This window comes from Diceros bicornis, chromosome 19 (assembly GCF_020826845.1).
Source record: "Diceros bicornis minor isolate mBicDic1 chromosome 19, mDicBic1.mat.cur, whole genome shotgun sequence".
Lineage (NCBI taxonomy): Eukaryota > Metazoa > Chordata > Mammalia > Perissodactyla > Rhinocerotidae > Diceros > Diceros bicornis.
This window is the reverse complement of record NC_080758.1, coordinates 23,223,641-23,238,258: the sequence shown is the minus strand read 5'-3', so window position 1 is coordinate 23,238,258 and position 14,618 is coordinate 23,223,641. Positions and strand designations below refer to the sequence as shown.

The window sequence follows — 14,618 nt, the reverse complement described above, 5'->3', positions numbered from 1 at the left end:
GTTATCCTTCAACAAACAAAAACACAACTCAGTGTCACATTTTCATGAGACAGTGGTTTAAAGAGACATGAGAACAAGAAACAAGTCAGAAAAAAAAGTCTCCCTTCTAGGGTAACATAGCCTGCTTTGAAATAGGCAGCTGGAAGAAATGCTGGCCATTCTGTCTTTAAAAACTTGAAACCTAGAACTCACAGCTATTAGCTACTTCATCCCTGCCTGTATTTCTGCATTTACACTGGACTTACGGCTAATAAGGATCAACTTGCAACTACTTCCAAGCCACCTAAGAGACAAAACCAATTTTTTTTTCTTTCCTCCAGTTTTTGCTATCTTCATTTCAGGGAGTGGGAGGTAATAGCTATGTTTACAGAATGTTCTTGTTTTTTGAACCTTTTTTTCCTATTTCAAAATGGTGCATATCACAGTCTAATAAATGTAGCAATCTGCGTAAATCTGCAGACTGTTCGTCTATTTTCAGAAAAATTTCCAGGGGCTGGCCCGGTGGCATAAGCGGTTAAGTGTGTGCGCTCTGCTGCAGCGGCCCAGGGTTAGCCGGTTTGGATCCCAGGCGTGCACCAACGAACCACTTGTTAAGCCATGCTGTGGCAGCATCCCATATAAAGTGGAGGAAGATGGGCATGGATGTTAGCCCAGGGCCACCTCCTCAGCCAAAAAAAAAAAAAAAAAGGAGGATTGGCATTTGATGTTAGCTCAGGGCTGGTCCTCCTCACAAAAAAGAAAGAAAAATTTCCAACTCTAATTATGTTGCTGATTCCCATTAAGCATTCTTTCTTGGTTTTACGCTCAACTGTTGCTGTTGACTTGGATCTGAGGTGAAGTCCTGAGTTGGGGGTGGGGATGGAGAAGAGAAGATGAGAGACAGACATGGATATGGGTGAAAGAGGATCACACAGTCTCAGAAAGATTAAGGAAGAAAGAAGTCCAGAAATCTTTTTTTTTTTTGTGAGGAAGATCAGCCCTGAGCTAACATCCATGCCAATCCTCCTCTCTGCTGCGGAAGACGGGCCCCGAGCCAACATCTATTGCCAATCCTCCTCCTTTTTTTCCCTTTTTCTCCCCAAAGCCCCAGTAGATAGTTATATGTCGTAGTTGCGCATCCTTCTAGTTGCTCTATGTGGGATGCCGCCTCAGCATGGCCTCACAAGCGGTGCGTCGGTGCGCGCCCGGGATCCAAACCCAGGCCACCAGTGGCGGAGTGCGCGCACTCAGCCGCTAAGCCACGGGGCCACCCCCGAAGTCCAGAAATCTTCACATGGGTTATTGGTGATCCACAGGTTATAAAGATAATTAGAATTTAATAATCAATCTCATTTCATGTTTAATACTCATAAGGTCATTCTGAAGTTTCATAAGAATTTTATTAGGTTCTTAGACGTTACTGAGAGTGTTCAAGTAAGTTTTAATTCCTATCATACTGGATAGGAATTAGAACAAATTTTAAATAAGTCAGGTTGTAAGAAAGAATTTCCACAGCATTTGGCAATAGCATTAATATATTTCATCCAAAGCTAGTGTATGTGACTGTGGGGGATCAGAATTGTCTCCCACCCCAAAATGTGTCTCTTTGGTTTGATTATTTTTTATTTTTATTTATTTATTTATTTTTTAATATATATTTTTTTATTTTATTTTTTTCCCCCCAAAGCCCCAGTAGATAGTTGTATGTCATAGCCGCACATCCTTCTAGTTGCTGTATGTGGGATGCGGCCTCAGCATGGCTGGACAAGGGGTGTGTTGGTGCGTGCCCGGGATCTGAACCCGGGCCGCCAGCAGTGGAGTGCGCGCACTTAACCACTAAGCCACAGGGCCAGACCCTTTGGTTTGATTATTTTTAAGAACAAAATACTCTGAAAGAAACTTTGACCTGCCCCCTAACTGCCTAAAAGAATTCAAGACAGAAGGCTTGTCTCAGGACATGCCATCACCATAGATAACTCTGGGTATGGTAGGCTGGGAGGATCCTTGCTAAGCCTATTTTTATCGAAGTTCTCTCTCCAGTCACATTGTCATAGATGGCCCAGCAAACACTTGTGTATCAAACGTTTGCTTTTCCATCTCCATGTAAATTACCTTCCTCCCCTTTGAAGTCCCAAACCACTACCCCCAACAACCTCCTTTGTCTCTAGTTGAAGATGGTATTTAAGGTGGTGGCTTCAGCCATTTTGGCAGGTTACTCAGTTTTCCTGGGTCCCTCCCACGTATACATGTTATACAAACAAATCAAACTGTTTGATTTTCTCCTGTTATTCTGTCTCATGTCAATTTAATTCTTAGACCAGCCAGAAGGACCAAGAGGGTAGAGGAATAGTTCTTCCTCCCCTACACAACATTTTTCCAGAATTTAAGTGTGGGGAGGGATGAATAAATTTTTTAGAATCTAGTCTGCTGGTAGGTGGAGTATTTTAATATTTTTAAATAATTATAAAAGCAATAAATGCTTATCATAGAAAACTAGGAAAATACAGAATATGAAAAAGAAAATAAAAATAATCTGTAATGCTACCAGCCAAAGATGTAACTGCTAGTAACAAACTATTTTCCCTCTTTTCTTATGCCTATATGTATTTAACAATACTGGGACATACATAGTTTTACGTCTGCTTTTTAAACATGGCAATTTTCTCATTTCCTTAAATAACCAAATAACAATTTTTTGGTTGCACGGTCTTCCATTCTATGGTTGTATCACAATTTTAAACAGTAAATTAATTTTTAGCATAGGTGAGTTCAATGCAAATGGGATATAATATAATGTTTTTTCCCTTACTCCCTCTTTTAACTCTCCTTGTCACTGGGAATGTTTATATTTGTAAAGTCATTAGCATACCCCTATAGTTTCCTATCTCTTTGAACAGATTTTATTTATTTATTTTTATTTTTATTTATTTGTTTGTTTGTTTGTTTGTTTTTTTGTGAGGAAGATCAGCCCTGAGCTAACATCCGTGCCAATCCTCCTCTTCTTGCTGAGGAAGACCGGCTCTGAGCTAACATCTATTGCCAATGCTCCTCCTTTTTTTTCCCCCCGAAGCCCCAGTAGATAGTTGTATGTCATAGTTGCACATCCTTCTAGTTGCTGTATGTGGGACGTGTCCTCAGCACGGCCTGAGAAGCACTGCGTTGGTGCGCGCCCGGGATCCGAACCCGCCAGTAGCAGAGCACGTGCACTTAAGCGCCAAGCCACGTAGCCGGCCCCCTGAACAGATTTTAGATAACATTCTATCTGGATAGCAAGTTCTATCTAGATAGCAAATATCTTCATTTTTCAGATAGCAAACATCTATAATCCATGCATCTTGGGGAGCAGTAGCACAGATAAACTATTTGGGTTCATTGAAGAGAGTGATTCATTCATTCATCTCACTCACGAAAAGAGTAAAAATGCAAACCACAGATTGGGAGAAAATATTTACCTGTACTCAGCAAAGGATTCCTATGCAGATTACGTCAAGAATTCTTACAGATCAATAAAAAAAGAGACCAACAACCCAAGATAAAATAAAAGGGCTGTGGGGGGGAGGGAACCACCGGACAAAAGACTTGAACAGTCACTTCACAAGAGGATATTCAAACGGCCAGTTTTAGAACAGGTGCTCAACATCATGGGCTCTTAGGGAAACACAAATTAAAACCCAGCATTATTTACCCATAAGCATAGCTTAAAATTAAAAAGACAGTACAATTTTATTAAAAATTGTTTTTGAATAACTAAAGCTATTTAAGTAATGGGTTCCATATAAAAACAAACTAATGTTACAGATAAAACTGTTCATCTTTTATAAAAATTAAAAGGACTGACTATCAAATGTTGGGGAGGATGTGGAATAACTGGAACTTTCATGCACTGCTGGTGCGTAAATTGGCTCAGCACTTTGGAACATCGGCAGTATCTATTAAAGCTAAGCACACAACTGCCCTATGACCCAGAAATTCCATCCTAGGTATAGACCCAAGAGAAACGAATGTGTATGTTTACCGAAAGACATTTGTAAAAGAACATGCATAGGAGCTTTATTCATAATAATCAAATAATCAACAACTCATTTTGTGTATTCACACATAAGACTACTGAACAACAATTAAAAAGAACTACTGTTGGGGCCGCCCCGTGGCTTAGCGGTTGGGTGCGCGCGCTCCGCTGCTGGCGGCCCAGGTTCGGATCCCGGGCGTGCACTGACGCACCGCTTCTCTGGCTATGCTGAGGCCGCGTCCCACATACAGCAACTAGAAGGATGTGCAGCTATGATATACAACTATTTACTGGGGCTTTGGGGGGAAAAAAATAAATAAATAAAATTATATATAAAAAAAAAGAGAACTACTGCTGCACACAATATGAATGAGACTCACAGATGACGAATGAAAGAAGCTAGACACAAAAGAATATATATTCTATTCTTCCAATTTTATGAAGTTAAGAATAGATTAAACCAATCTATGGTGACAGAAGTCAGAATAAGACAGTTCTTTCTGGGAAAAAAATTAATTAAGGAAAAGGCACAAGGGAATCCTCAGAGCTGGAAATATTCTGTTATATTGGCTGGGTGGTGATTACATATGTAAACATCCACCAAGCTGTATACTTAAAACTTCTTGCCCTTAACTGTATATACCTCGATGAGAAAAATAAAAATAAGACAGATAAGCCATTTTTAGAATGGACCAAGAGATGAGCCAATGGACACCATTTGGTGCTTACTTTGGAAGCTGCCCAGTCAATCCAGCCTTTAGCACACGGGTCAATGTTAATGAGTACAAGGCCTTCCACAAGCTCTGGATGATTGAGCTGAAACATGAGACAAAGACAACAGTATGAAAGTTCACTCCCAGTATTCTTCTAAAAACATTGCAGCATGGTTAATCAATTCTTACTATGCCTTAATGCCTCAGATTTGAAAGTAAGACTTCAGAGAGGTGCTAGGGAGGATATCTGGAAAACAAAAACAGCTCTTTAAATCTGACTTAGTGGGCTGGCCCCATGGCATAGCGGTTAAGTGCATGCGCTCCGCTGCTGGCAGCCCAGGTTTGGATCCCGGGCGTGCACCTTAGCAACGCATGTCAGGCCATGCTGTGGCAGTGTCCCACATAAAAGGGGAGGAAGATCGGCCAGATGTTAGCTCAGGGCCAGTCCTCCTCAGCAATAAAGGGGAAGATTGGCAGATGTTAGCTCAGGGCTGATCTTCCTCACAAGAAAAACAAAGAAATCTGACTTAGCATCTGGAAATCCAGTTTCTTAAATTGCTGTCAAATGATCTTGCCTTGCAAGGATCTAGGGGGGAAGACATGCTTTTCATTTCTACAGCAGAGGAAGGCATCTGGTGTGTCTGTAGTTGTTAAGCTCATGGTGGGTCTTCCCTGCTGGGGAAGTGCCCTTGGAACTACTTGGCATCAGTGGCTGCTGAGGGACTGGCTACTTCACACTCATATACCTTAGTTCCCAATAGGGGCTTCTGAAGTTATTTTTGAAACCATATGAATAGGTGATACCACCCCCAGGAGACTATCCTATCACCCAGGAGGCATTTGAAAAAAAGTTCCTTAAATAAAAATCAATAGGAACATTTGTATGTAAACTCAAAACTCTCTAGCTTACTTTTCCCCGTCTGATTACACTGATCATGCTCACTGTAGAAAATCTGAGAAACAGAGAAATTATAAAAAGCAGAAAATAAAATCTCATATGATCTTACCACACAACATCAATCCCTGTTAATACTTTGGTATATTTCCTCCCAGTCCTTTCCTATGACTATGACCAACTACGTGAATCTGTATTCTAACTTTTTTGTTGACGTTATAATGTATGCGAATCACATATCATTACAAGCTCTTCTTACAAAACGTTAATGGCTGTACAAAATTCCATCATAAGTATCCTCTACGAATTACTCTTTATTGATGATGTACTGCCCGCATTTGAGATTTTTCAAGTACTATAAATTAAAAGCAAGGCTTTATACAAACCTATATCTGGAGCCGACAGAATTTACAGAAAAACTGACATGAGATCCACACCAGTACCTGGTCACTTAACACAGTGATAAGAGCTGTGACCCAAGTAGCGCCTCAAGGGTATCGAGACTAATCTTCCATGTACTTACCGCAAATCTGCTGAGGATGTAAGCTCCAGCTCCAACTCCAATTCCAATGATGCTTTTCAGACTGTGAATGGGACATACCAAATTGAAAGGGTTAACTCATGTGGAGGTAGCATGGCATAATGGAAAAAATACGACTGGGTTCACATCCTGGCTCTGACGCTTACTGGATGTAGAATTTGGTCAAGTTTCTTTAACTTTCTGAGCCTCGTTTCTCTATCTATAAAACAAAGATATGACCACTTACTTCTAAGCTGATCTTAAGAGTTAAATGAAATATGACTAAAACTTGTGAGTCATCCTTGACAGCTCAACACTTCTATCACCTCCATGTCCAACCCATCAGCAAGTCCTATGAAGTCTACTTCTGAAACACTCCCATCTATCTCCACCTACTTCATTCCATGCCCCTCCCCCCCAAAAAGAACCCCGTACCATTATCTCTTGCCTGGACTGCTGTCATAGTTTAACCGGTCTCCCTGCCTTTCCTCTTTTATTCCTCTCCAACCCATTCTCTCCACAGCTAGAGTAATCCTTTTTAAAAAATTTTAACAGCTTTCTTTCTTTTTCTTTTCTTTTTTTTGTGAGGAGATCAGCCCTGTGCTAACATCTGCCAATCCTCCTCTTTTTTTTTTTTTTTTGCTAAGGAAGACTGGCCCTGGGCTAACATGCGTGCCCATCTTCCTCCACTTTATATGGGACACTGCCACAGCATGACTTGCCAAGCGGTGCGTCGGTACGCGCCCAGGATCCAAACCAGCAAACCCCGGGCTGCCGCAGTGGAGCGCGTGCACTTAACCGCTTGCGCCACCGGGCCGGCCCTTAACAGCTTTATTGATGTTCAATGTGGATACCTAGAGTGATCATTTTAAAAGACTAAATGGATATCATTCCCCTGCCTAAAACCTTTCAGTGTTTTTTGTCATTCAAATAAAATTCCAAATTCTTACCTGATCTGTGAGATCTATGAAATCTAGTCTTTGTCTATTTCTCTAATTTCACCCCATGCCCTCCTCCCACTTGCTCATTTGGTCCAGGACTTTTGAACATGTTATCCCTTTTGTCTGGAATCCTCTTGCCCTGGCTCTCTGTCTAGGTAGCTCCTTTTAATTCTCCAGGTCTCAGCCTAACTGACAGCTTCTTAGAGAGGCATTTCCCAACTAGCCTTATCTATATAGATCCTGCCCTTATTCTCTATCACAACACCCCACTGACTTCTTCTATAGCACTTTAGTTGTGATGATTTGTTTCCTTGTTGATTATTTCCCCCACTAAGACGTAAGCTCCACGAGGGTAGTGACTATTCTGTTTTGCTCACCATCATATCCCCTAGGTCAGACACATAGTAGAAAGTCAATAAAAACTGTGTGAAAGTACTACAGAATGAACCTACCTTAAGTGGGTAAGAATAGGAGGCAGCATTTCAGCCAACTCATCCATTGTGGGATACTGGTACCTGAAATCCAGAAGGATACCTCCTGAATGAGAATGCACCCATATTTCCCAATCACTACAACAGCTAGAAAAGTACAGGATTCTTAGATAAAAGCATGCCCTTTACCAAAGACTCAAAGATGCCTGGAAACAACTGTGGCATGTTGTGCTACTCTATGATTACCATGCGAAGAAGAAAGTAAAAGAACCTACATATTTCTATATCCTAAGGAGCAGTCTCTGGGATCAGAGGAAGCCATGTGAAAACAACAGGTCATATGGCTCTCTCTCAGGGTATTTCCCAATTCCTAACAATCACTTCAATTGGGGTTCAGGCTCAGTAAACTTCCAGCAGTGAGAGTCAACTCAGGAAGCGGCTCTTGGTCTGCTACTTATACTTGGCAGCTAAATGCAAAAGTAAACAAAGCTTTACAAGTCCTAAGCACACAATCACAAATCCTGGGCTCCGCATCATGAATGCTGACTTATTTTCCTTGAGCCATAGGATAACATGGTTACTTTATTATTTGCTTTTGAATTTTCGCTCATGATATGAAGCACTGGATCCTAAGAAGGTATAATGAGCCCAGGAACAGACTCAGACTAGGAATCCAAGAAAAGCAGGGAGCATCCGCAGAGACCACAGAGCCAAAGACGGAAGGGATCTTAAGACAACCTCCTCTATATGAGGCAGGGTCTGGTCTACATCTGACAGGCAAGTCAGCCTGCCTCTGCTTGAAACACTTTAAGCGATGGAGCGCTCTTGAGCCATCTGTGCACAAACTAGAAAAAAGGAACTGGATTTAAATCTTTTTGGATACAAACTGGTCACTAGCCAATTTATATTTGAGAGACAGAATAGCTTGGACATAGTCAATAACATGGATTCTAGAGCCAGACGGCCTGGGTTAAAATCCCAGCTCTGCTACTTATTTGTTATGTAACCTTGGCCAAGTTATTTAATATCTCTGGACCTTAGTTTCCTCACTTGTATAATAGGAATAATAGTGAACCTATCCTATAGGGCTGTGAGGGTTAAATGAGTTAATAAACGTAGAGTATTTAAAGCAGTGTCTGGAATATTGTTTGAGTACCATATAAGTGTTAGCTATGATTTGTCTGCAACGGTCTATTTCACGGCAGTCACCGGCAAAGGCACCTCTGGAGATGAGTAAAGGGAGAGGGGAAGAATTAGCATGCCACAGCTTGAGCTTTCACCCCTCCTCCCAGGGTCCTCTCAATAATTACTCTGTCCAGGGAAGAGTTAGGGGAGACTGTGGATCCGCCACGCAAAGCAGGCTCAGAATGAGGCTGAGAGCTCCAAGCCCAGTCAAAATGCAGCTCTACCTGACAGGGCAGCTTCTCAGAATAAATGGTTACACAGATATTCAAATACCTGTCACCAGTTGGGAGGTAAGAGTGGGGAGGTGCTCCCAGGAAGCTCAGAGGGATCTGAGTTTGGGCCCAGGTAGTTGGGAGTTGCAGGGAGGGGCACAAAAATGACAGATTTAAAACAGATGAGGAAGGGGACAGATAAAAGACAACAAGTGGGTGTTCCAGACACATGCCTTGTAATTACAGGGAAACAGGTTTCCGTCTATGGAGAGCCATGCCTGGAAATGGGAAAACAGGCAGTTTTCCTCAAAAAATTGTATCTAACAGTCCTCTCGTAGTGAGGAGAGAAAATATGAGGATGGTTGGTTGATAAGTATAACCTGTAGGCTGTGCTGAAATCAAGTGGGAAGGGAAGCACACACTACTTCTCCTGCTGGAGCTCAGTCACTTGCTCTTCTGAGTACACGTCTTCCAGAAGATCTCACTTGCGGCCTTACCCTGTTGGGAAAGAGGGTGAACCTTCCTGCTGGCCTGGGGCATCCACATGACAGACAGCAAAGTGTTGGGTGATCTCCTGCATATCCTCAAAGTTAAAGAACGTATTGAAACAGGATTTATCTGCAAGAGTAAAAATACTCATAAGTTACAGGCTCTCCATTTCTCCCCAATTTTCCTCTACTCAATCAATTATACATCCTCATCCTCTTTCACTCCCTTCTGATCACTGTTCCACGAAAGTGAGGTGTCTGAACACTCTGTCTGACTCAAGCTGCCCTGAAGGCTGAATACCAGACGTCTCAATGACTTGAAAATGACAACCAAGTCTCAACTCTACAGAACGTCCACAAAGTGGAAACCAATCCTAGTGTTGCAGAAAATAATCTTACATCCATAATGCTGTCATTTCTCATGCACCTAATTCCCATATCCGATACAGAGACTCTGACTATATCCCAAGAATCTGGCTAGAGTGAGTATCTTGGCCTGCTAACATTCACCATGTGGAAGACTGTCCCTTGGCAAAATTGCTGGAGTGTAGGGAGGGGCTGCTGCTTCAATTTCTACCCTGTTAGTAAAACCGCTTAAATCACTTCTCATGCTAAGGAGGTGATAAAACCTCCAGTGCTAGACTGTAGCCTCAAATGCAGGCCATCTCGGGAAACATGGGAGAAAACACATGTATACAGACTCCGTGTGCCTGTGGCTAGGGTCAGAATCTTATACTACCATCTAGAAAAGTCCACTTAAAGTCACTGATGACAGGCTGTAGCAAGAATACTTTTATGAACTCAGTGACGGGCTCACAATCAAGTTAAGTTCAAACTCTGGATTTTCTAACCTGAACTATGAAAAAACCAAAGAAGTGTAGACTTATAAAAACAAACAAACTGATTTCAGTTCTATTTTTTTAATCAGTTCATCAAATAATCTTCAGTCCTTTAGCAGATATGATGCAAAGGAAGATATAATTCCAGCATCCCCCAAAACGCATTCTCCTGCACACTTTCCCGGGAACTGTAATCCTGCCATTAACATACGTAGCAGGGAGAAAACCTATGTTCTTTTAGAATACGGGGGTCTCGTGTGTGTGTGTGTGTGCGTGTGTGTGTGTGTGTTTTTAAATATACAAAGATTAAGTATGATAATAAAAAGAGAAAGTATAAAATCAAATACATACGATTGAGGCCAATGTCATGATATGTCAGAATAACTGGTCTGTTTCCCTTCGGTAGGCCTCTTATAGTGACGTGGATCATACCATGAGTTGTTTCTATGTCATGTTCCTGTAACAAGAAAATGTAAGGTCTCAGCAAAGCCAGAACAGACCTCCCAGGTTGCTGAAGTTTCACAATACCCGATTTACCGCTATTTCCCAACAGCTGGGGCAGAACATATCACTGAACTCTAGGCATACCAGAGAGATGTTACATTATACAGAATATTCCTACTTTCTAATTCCTTCCAGATAAACAAACAAACAAACAAACGAGGGAAACATACACCTTCTTAGCCACAAAGCTCACTTTCTTAAGTAGGGAAAGTCAAGGATCTGTTGAGAATATATTTGCAATTGGCTATGGAAAGGAAATCAGCAAGTTGAGTAAGGAGCCAGGTAAGACCCGGGGAAAGAAAAGTTAAGGAAGCAGAAGATAAGAAGTTATTGGGTAAAAAGCCAGAGGCGTCAGAGCCTCTAAACTCATGTACAGCAACTGATAAGTTCAGTAGACACCTATGGGTGTATCTGCCTAAAACCTCTCTCTCCCCTTTCCTGGGAGCTGACCTTCCGTGTCACCCATACATTACAGGAGTGGCTCCTGGCCACCATATTTGTAGACTGTAACCTTATGGTCATGGCTTACTGGAGTCAGGTGGGCATCTGGTCCATGCTGGGTCAGCATCCTTGCCTGAGAATTTGTAATTGGAACTAAGAGATTCTATACTTGGCTTGGTTCTTCTCTTGAAAAAGAGAAGTAAACTTGGGAGCTTCTAGTAGGCATTTCCTACTATTCCTGCTCTAATTCCTAGTTCTAGCTGCATGTGCTCTTAAGTTCTGAGATATCCCTGGATTGCCTCTGGTTTAAACTAGCTTGAGTGGGTTTGTTTCCTGCACCCCAAAGGATCCTAACCAAGGCAATGACTAAAGTTTAAAATACAGTCAGAGGGGCCGGCCTGGTGGCATAGCGGTTAAGTGCGCACGCTCTGCTGCGGCGGCCCAGGGTTCAGATCCTGGGCGCACACTGATGCACCGCTTGTCAAGCCATGCTGTGGTGGCGTCCCATATAAAGTGAAGGAAGATGGGCACGGATGTTAGCCCAGGGCCAGTCTTCCTCAGTGAAAAGAGGAGGACTGGTGACAGATGTTAGCTCAGGGATAATCTTCCCGACACACACACAAAAAAAAACAAATAAAATACAGTCAGAGCAGAGCTCAGGAACTGAATAAACTCAAATAGAATGCAATCTGAGTTGCTGGGACCAGCACTAAGAATGGCTGGATAGACAAAAAAAGAGACTGTAGAAAAGTTAACTGAGATTTATTCCAGTCTTCTTCAGTGTCTACATTTCTCAAAAATAAAAAATTATCATGCTTAGCCTAGTGAATTTTTGCAAAGTCCACACCTATCTCAGAAAGCCTTACAGTAGATAAGACAAGATTAACTCTTATCAATAAGAACCCTAACAAAGGCAAAGGGCTTCCAACTTAATTTCCTATCTAATAATGAACCTCATCAGAGCTTCGGTTTCTTCTCTGATATGGGACACAAAACAATCTTAGTCTAATTGAACATCAACGTATCTCAAAGCACAGGAACCAGGCTGGAGCAGACATCTCTATCAAATCAAACCACAAGTGACTCAATATTTCTGCTCTTCTCTATTACTGCTACCTCCTATTCAAAGGCTTGAAAAAGAGAAGTAAGAAAGGAAGGAGAGAATTCAGACTTGTGAACTGGCTATGAAATAAAGTATAGAGTTTGGATGGGAGGAATATAAGGACAAAAATTCCTGTTACTGTATGAACATTTCTCTTGTAGTAATATCAGACTTACTGAGGAACCCTCCTACCACCACCAGGCTCGTTCATTAAATGCTACAGTATTTATTCAACCCCTACTACCAGACCCTCGACTGAACTCTGGGGATAAAACAGTCAACAAGAGAGATGTGATCCCTGCTCTCACAGAGATTATGTTCTAGACAGGGAGACAGACAATTAACAAACAAATTAAGCAACCTATAACACTAGCTTGTAATAAATGCTATGAAAGAAATAAACAGAATGCCGTGATAGAAAATTGAGGAAGAAGACATTAACTCTATTAGCAGTCAAGAATGTGAAAATTAAATTCAATGAGATGCGACTTTATACACATCAGAATGGCAAAAATTTTAAAGTCAGACAATGCCAGTGTTGGCCAAGATGTAGAGAAATAAGAACTCTCATACACTGTTGGTAGGCATGTAAACCGGAACTACTACTCTGGAGAACAATTTGGTAACTTCCAGCAAAGTTAAGAGGTGTCTATCCTTCCACAGTTTTATTTTTAGGTTAATCTAAAGAAATTCTCAAACATGGTCACACACACAAAAAAGTTATGCACAGAGATGTACACTGCAGTCTTATTTATAATGTCAAAAAAACTGAATATAGCTTAAATATTCATCAATAGAGAAATTGATAAGTGAATTATGACATATTCATATAATGAAATACAGGTAAAAATGAACTAAAACTATAAGCATTAATACATAAAGAAAATCTTGAAAAAACAACGTTGAGTAGAAATGCAGAAGGATATGTATATAATATACCACTTTAGTAATAAAAAAGCAACACTATATAGATTGTATACATTTACATACATACACTTAAAGTGTAAAAACATGGAGGAAAAGGAATGTACACTAACTTTAGGACTTGTTTCCTTCCAGGAAGTGACAGATTCAGAAAGGGAACTTGTGGGGGCTTCAATCTCTCTCATGTTTTATTTCTTGAGAGAAAGAAAGAATAAAGAGGGAGAGAGGGAGAAGCTAGCCCCTGCCAGATGGGTGACACTACAAGAGAACCCAAATTGAAGAGAATGTGCACCAATTTGTCATCTTGACAATCTAGTTGCTGGAGCCTTCCTTCTGTCATATCATTCAATAGAATCTTGCTTAAGTATTCCAGGTTGGCCTCAGCTGTGCTACTGAGAACTGAGGGAAAAACCAGTCTACACTCTGGCCCTAAGATCAGCAGGACCTCCCGAGGCCAGGTAATTAGTGGGGATAGTGTACGTGTAGGTGGAGTGGGGTGCGGGATAGTGAGCTGTCAGGGAAGTTCAGGAGAAGGATGATGAAAAGGGAGATATAACAGATGGGGTAAAAGAGAACACATTAAAAGTAGATAAAGGAACAGGGCAAAGTATCTACTTTGTCATCATTTCATAACCTGGACGAAAGTCAGAGTTAGGATCGGCTTATAGCCAAAGAGAGAAAGACAAACACTGCATGATTAAGTGGAAGATAAACTAACACACGGACAGAGAGAACTGTTGGTGGTTACCAGGGGCAAGGGGGGTGCGGGGTGGGCACAAGGGGTGAAGGGAGGCATTTACATGGTGACTGACAAACAATAATGTACAACAAAATTTCACAATAAAGAAAAAAATTGGCTTATAAAATTTCAACTTTTTAGGAAGAAATCAGCCTCTATCTGCCCATAATATGCCCTTAAATTGTGTAACAGCCCAAGTATCAAAGGGCCAAGAGTCCTGGGCCCTATTCACCAGTCCTGTTGCCATATTTGGAGCAATGCCTGGTTGTCAGTGTCTCATATAGTTTCTCTTCATTTTCAAAGTATGTGAATGTAAATGTTCCTAGCAGAGTAAAGAAAATGAAAAGAAAGGAGACATTCACCATCATGCAGACTCGTAAATACATCCTTGGTGACCTTGTGTGTGAATAGCTTGAACAGGTCTTTATCTGGAGATGAGTGTGCAGAGACCCTGGCTATGGAGCTGACTCACTGGTCAGGCCACTGCAGGGGTGATGCTGCTGCCACCTTTCTGCTTCAGCCAACTACCACCTGCTTCCCAGGCTGCTTCTGCAGCTACTCAACCCTCACCCCAGCATTCTAGAGGCTGTGATGACACAATGAGGGCTCCAGGTAGTGTCTAACAGGCTCTGCTCATAGATCCTTCCCAGCACTCTCGGATTATCTACCATCTCCAAGGCCGTGTACTTCTTGAAC

At 41.6% G+C, this 14,618-nt stretch overlaps 1 protein-coding gene across 6 annotated transcripts in view; it reads right to left on the bottom strand.

Annotated features, from left to right (window-relative positions):
• Positions 1 to 14,618, bottom strand: part of NDRG3 (NDRG family member 3) — a 75,362-nt gene that overhangs the window by 25,924 nt on the left and 34,820 nt on the right. For all 6 annotated transcript variants that reach the window (XM_058562751.1, XM_058562752.1, XM_058562753.1 and 3 more), the window contains 5 exons: positions 10,564 to 10,669; positions 9,383 to 9,503; positions 7,510 to 7,572; positions 6,120 to 6,180; positions 4,718 to 4,804 (listed from right to left, as the gene is read on the bottom strand). In XM_058562751.1, coding sequence (XP_058418734.1) covers positions 4,718 to 4,804; positions 6,120 to 6,180; positions 7,510 to 7,572; positions 9,383 to 9,503; positions 10,564 to 10,669 — 438 coding nt within the window. The remainder of the gene's footprint in view (positions 1 to 4,717; positions 4,805 to 6,119; positions 6,181 to 7,509; positions 7,573 to 9,382; positions 9,504 to 10,563; positions 10,670 to 14,618) is intronic.